Source organism: Triticum aestivum, chromosome 2B, assembly GCF_018294505.1.
Source record: "Triticum aestivum cultivar Chinese Spring chromosome 2B, IWGSC CS RefSeq v2.1, whole genome shotgun sequence".
Classification (NCBI taxonomy): domain Eukaryota; kingdom Viridiplantae; phylum Streptophyta; class Magnoliopsida; order Poales; family Poaceae; genus Triticum; species Triticum aestivum.
This window is the reverse complement of record NC_057798.1, coordinates 17,907,605-17,912,951: the sequence shown is the minus strand read 5'-3', so window position 1 is coordinate 17,912,951 and position 5,347 is coordinate 17,907,605. Positions and strand designations below refer to the sequence as shown.

Genomic DNA, 5,347 nt, shown 5'->3' with positions numbered 1-5,347 from the left:
CCGGTAACATAAATTTACTTAGAAGATTTTATTTCGTTACATGCATGATTTTGGAACTAACAGTAATTTCTCCTTCAGGCGCACAGTTAGTCCAAACACCTCTGTCATATCAATGTCTTTCCTCTCAACCCCTATTGGCAGTTCCCAGTTGAAATGGTACATCAAGTTTGCCAACATAAGCTCAACAGTCATGATTCCAAGGTTTATACCAGGGCATATCCTGCGTCCTGCCCCGAACGGCAAGAGTTTAAAATTACTCCCTACAAAGTTGACATGCACATCACGGCCTTCCTCTGTAAATCTTTCAGGTATGAATTCTTCACTTTCCTCCCATGAGCTAGAGTCTCTACCAATGGCCCATACATTGACAAAGACATGCGTCCCAGCAGGAATCATGTACCCATCGATGCTGCAGTCAGCCATGGCAAGGTGTGGAGCAAGTAAAGGTGCAACAGGATGAAATCGGAATGACTCCTTTAGGACTGCTCTTAGGTATGTCATACTGCTAATGTCGGCTTCATTAACAATTTCCTGTCCCTGGGGTTCGATACTCCTTACCTCGTCTTGTAGCTTCCCAATCAGGCGGGGCCTCCTCATGAGCTCAGCCATTGTGAATTCGAGGGTGTTAGATGATGTGTCAGTTAAACCGAAAAATACATCCTGTAGATATCAATTAATTAGTACACTATAATATTTTTTATTTGTAATAATCTGGAAGGTATTATATTTACTTACGGTTAGGAGAGCTTTCATCTGCTCTCTTGTGAGACCATACTCGAGCTGAACAGACAAGAGAATATCGACGAAATTACTACCCTGGTTATCTAACACTGACTTGTCCTTGTTCTCATGATAATCGATCACCTTGTCCAGCAGATCGGCCCATCTATGCCTTAGTCTCTCAGCCTTTGCACGAACTGTCCTTTTAAGCAGTCCTACCCTAGACAATGTTGGGAAGTACTCCTCCACCTTGAACCCTCCTAGCAGCAGTGAGGTATCATTGGTGAGGTCTTGGAACAACTTGCTCTGTCCTTCTTTTAGGAAGAATTCTCCGGACACGATGCGACATGCCATGTCATATGTGAATGTCTTGAGCAGCTCACTCATGTCCACCACACCACCGACTGCGGCGGCCTCGTGAATCTTGGCCACCACCAAGCTCACCTATGATGGCATGCACAATTGTTAGCAGAGGGCACAATGAAAGTGAATTTTCTTTATTTTGTTTCTGACATGGTAAGTTTGTGAAAATGCTAAGAAAATTACCAACAAGGCTCGACAGTAGGAAATCATTGAATAAAAAGGGACGTCCTATCTGATGGTAACTGACATATTAACTAGAAAAAATCAAGCTCCCAATTTTTTTTAGAAATGTGGAATATCCTAACTAGTGGATGTTGTCTATTCATCAGTTAACTGGAGACCGTCTAAGCCCTGACCTCTCTTTTCTTGATTGTTGCTGGTGTTGAGTAGTATGAGCGTTTCCATGTTCCTATGTCTGATGGATTTTCAAGCCATGACCTTTCCTCTCGCAATTGCTAGGACCTCAGTGTGCCAATTGGATTGAGTTGGTTTCGAGACGAGAGTGGTTTTCCAGCTCCCGGGTGCCTAGGCACCCTCTATGAACATTAAAATCAAAACAAATAGGAAAAAATCTAAAACTTTGCAGAATCAAAGCTGGTCAAACTATGTAGGCGCTTGCAAGTTTTCATACCAAAAAACCATTCGAGGAGCTCTACACACGAAAAAGATCTCAGTGCTTGAAGTTTTGAGCATTTTTAGCACTGAAATCTGAAACTCGTTCATACACCTTTCTCTACATAATATTTTGGCATGAAAACTTGCAAGAACCTACAAAGTTTGATCATCTTTGATGTTACAAAGTTTCAGATTTTTTTTGATTTTACTATTCATAGACGGTGCCTAGGCCCGACTGTTGCCTCTGAGTTTCCACGAAAGTGGAAGCGCGGGACGATGGCCGTGCTGGGCGTCACCAAGGACGTGAGAAGGGGAGCCTTGGCGCAGTGGTAAAGCTGCTGCCTTGTGACCATGAGGTCATGGGTTCAAGTCCTGGAAACAGCCTCTTACAGAAATGTAGGGAAAGGCTGCGTACTATAGACCCAAAGTGGTCGGACCCTTCCCTGGACCCTGCGCAAGCGGGAGCTACATGCACCAGGTTGCCCTTTTTTATAGACGGTGCCTAGGCACCGGGAGCTGTCACACCTTTCTGTTTCGAGATTTCTTAATGACGCACAAGCTATATTATTTACCCTCATGATCTATGGTTAGCTTTTCTTTCAAATTATTAAATATTAATTAAATATGATAATATATTTTTGTCCGACGGACCTGCACTACGTCGCCTTGTCGATAGACAGACCAGCCCATTTTCTAATTTTCTTCTGGTCAACTCGCCATCTAATTTTGATTTTTAACAATCCACAATTTTCTTCATCGTCTTAAATATTAAGTTTTTTGGTTTGGAAAGGATGAAGTTTATGCATTTTTCAATTATATGTCTTCATAATGTGTTTCACGCCGAGATATTAAAAATAATTCTATCAAATGTGGTGTGGCGAAAACTAGAAAGTCATTGAAACTTACCTCCTCCATGATGGCGCTGCGGAAAGACTGCACCTTTCTAACGCTCAGCATGTGGTTGGTGAGGAGCTTCCTTGCCTGCCGCCAGCCTTGGCCATATGGCGCAAAGCCGGTGTTGGACGAGCTGTACATGAGGATGTCGGTGACCATGGAGTGTGGCCGTGACGCGAAGACATGGTCGTGCGTGCGCAGCACGGCCTCTGCAGCACGCGGCGACGACACGACGAGCGTCGGCACGGCGCCAAGACGGAGGAGCATCACGTCAGGGCCATGCTTCCTGGCGAGGCTGCGGAGCGAGACGTGCGGGAGCGAGCCGAGGAGGTGCAGGTGGCCGATGATGGGCAGCGCCGATGGTGATGGCGGGAGTCTGCCTGCAAGCTGTTGCCTTTTTCCTGTCTTCCAAGTGAACCAGTAATAAAACACAAACAAGAGGAAAAGCGGGAAGAGGAATAGAAGCCATGCCGTCGGAGGCGTCTCTAGCATGACGAGATCTGCCATGGGAAGTTAATGTCTAGCTCAGCACTTTCTGGAGCTCTGCAGCGCAATTGTTCTTCTGAACCAGCTTAGTTTATCATCACAAGCTCGATCGGTTGCTTATAAGCTACCAGGCAGAGTACTTGAAACGACAACCGCTGTGGGGTGCACTGAACTTGGAGCAATTAGTTAGGCGACAACGTAGCTTTCATTCTTATAAACATACTGTACAAGGTAGTCTCTGGGTCTTGGTTATATGTTTTATGAACTTTCTGTGACCGCTCAAAAAAGAAAAAGTGGAAAATATAAGGGACCGGCTAGGGACAAGTTGGCTGAAAAAATAATTTGGGCACGTCCACTTTTCTCAGTGCAGCAAAATCAAAATGGGCTTGCAATTATCTGGGCCAGTAAATTTTCTAGAGGAGCACTCGACCCTTTGCAACCACCAAACAGAAGCCTACTAAATACATGGGCATGGTTTGAAACATAACAGAAATTGACCCAATACCTGTTAAGACACAAGGCAAAAATAAAAATAAATGAACAGAAATAAAGGAAACAAAATATGAAGTTTCCCAAGGAAGAATGAATTTGTGGCGTTGGTATTACCCGTTATGAAGAAAGAAAATAAAAAATAACAAAAATTACACACAATTTACATAGAAATTGCGCATTTTGCATTAGCAAAAAATACACACATATAATAAAACCGCTGGAGCTCTGCGTTGCAATTGTTCTTCTGAACCAGCTTAGTTTATCATCACAAGCTTGATCGGTTGCTTATAAGCTAGTCAAGCAGAGTACAAAAACCAACAACCGTCGTGGGGTGCACTGAACTTGGAGCAATTAATAAGGTGACAACGTAGCGTTCATTCCTACACACATAGATCAATCAAGGATATAAATAGTTCAAACAATAAAAATTTGGAAAAAATAACAATAAGTAATTCAATTCAATTTAAAAAATGCAGTTAATGAAAAGATAAATATTATTCAGAGGATAAAGTTCAAACATAAAATTAATGGTTTCCAGTATAAATCTGCGTATGCTTCACAAAATTACTGAGTAGTTACAAGTGTGCTTATTAATGTCGAAGTTGTGGATGTATCTCTAGAAAGTTGACAACATGCTCTGGAACATGTACCTTAGGCCTCTAAATATAAGAGGTATGGCGAGCATCGTCAGCCTCATCCTCCACAATATATTATGCATGATCATAGAACAAGTCATCATCTCCCACAGTGTCTCAGGTTCCCACCTATTTGCAGCTCCATGAACAATAGCCCAACGAAGTTGGAGCACTCGGAATGACCCCTCCACATCCTTCCTAGCAGCTCCTTGCATTTATGCCAAGAGAAAACTTTTGCTACCTAGGCTCGGGGATAGTCATCATAAACTGCTGCCAGTAAGGATACATACTATGGGCAAGGTAGTACCCCATGATGTAATCATGGCCATTGACGGTGTAGTTGCACGACAGAGCATCTCGGCCCATCGCAAGGTCTCTTAAACATCAGAGATCGCTGAAGCACGATATCATTGTGAGACCTTGGCACAAAGAAAGCATGCCAAATCCACAAGTCTTTTGATGCCACTGCTTCAAATATGACATGTTTGATGTGACCTTGGTACTAGTAGAGAAATGCATAAACACATCCTATGCTAGTGGCGTGCCACACACTAGCCACTGGTATTATTCAAAGTAAATGTGGCGTGGCCAAAATTGTGGTGTGCTAAAATATGCCCATGCCACTAGTAAGCTAGCCCCAGGGGTGGGACATGGCCCGAGTTACTAGTGGCATGCCAACATATAACAATGGCACTACTGATGTGTTGTTGGTGGTGTGCGAATAGTTTGCATGCCACTGGTATCAGCCAACTCAATTAAAAAAAATGCCGACAAAATTTACTAGTGGCATGTGGATTAGAAGCCACACCACTAGGCCCGACCCAAAACCAAGCCCGACCTAGCCCACTGTCTTCCTCGTCCTTCATTCTGTCTCGCGTCTCTCACCTGACTCTCTCACTAGTGACAATACATTTTCCCAAAGAATATACACTTCTCTTTTTGCGGGATCAAAGAGAACAAACTTTAGCTACGTGATGTTCACTCTAGAAGGTGGAGGTCAGACTGACCGACATTACTATAAGAGAAATGGTAATTGGATTCCGATTCTTTGCCCTTAAATCACGTATCACAGGAGCTATGCATGGATGTCAATTAGCGAGCAATATGCATGTGTAATAACTTGTCCACCAATGATTTGAGCG

General features: G+C 43.4%; 1 protein-coding gene across 1 annotated transcript; it reads right to left on the bottom strand.

Annotated features, from left to right (window-relative positions):
• Positions 1-7: 7 nt before the first annotated feature.
• LOC123040011 (indole-2-monooxygenase-like) lies at positions 8-3,146 on the bottom strand. The gene is made up of 3 exons (XM_044462970.1): positions 2,605-3,146; positions 736-1,164; positions 8-660 (listed from the first exon to the last, which is right to left on the bottom strand). Exons 1-3 carry the CDS (start codon positions 3,097-3,099, stop codon positions 37-39), a joined length of 1,548 nt encoding a protein of 515 aa, XP_044318905.1. The 5' UTR covers positions 3,100-3,146; the 3' UTR covers positions 8-36.
• Between the last annotated feature and the right edge of the window lie 2,201 nt (positions 3,147-5,347).

Coding starts and splice junctions, on each gene's coding strand:
- LOC123040011 (XM_044462970.1), bottom strand. CDS start 3,099: ATGGCAGATCTCGTCATGCTAGAGACGCCTCCGACGGCATGGCTTCTA. Junction 1,165..2,604: donor GCAGCGCCATCATGGAGGAG/GTAAGTTTCAAT, acceptor ATGCCATCATAG/GTGAGCTTGGTGGTGGCCAA. Junction 661..735: donor AGATGAAAGCTCTCCTAACC/GTAAGTAAATAT, acceptor TGATATCTACAG/GATGTATTTTTCGGTTTAAC.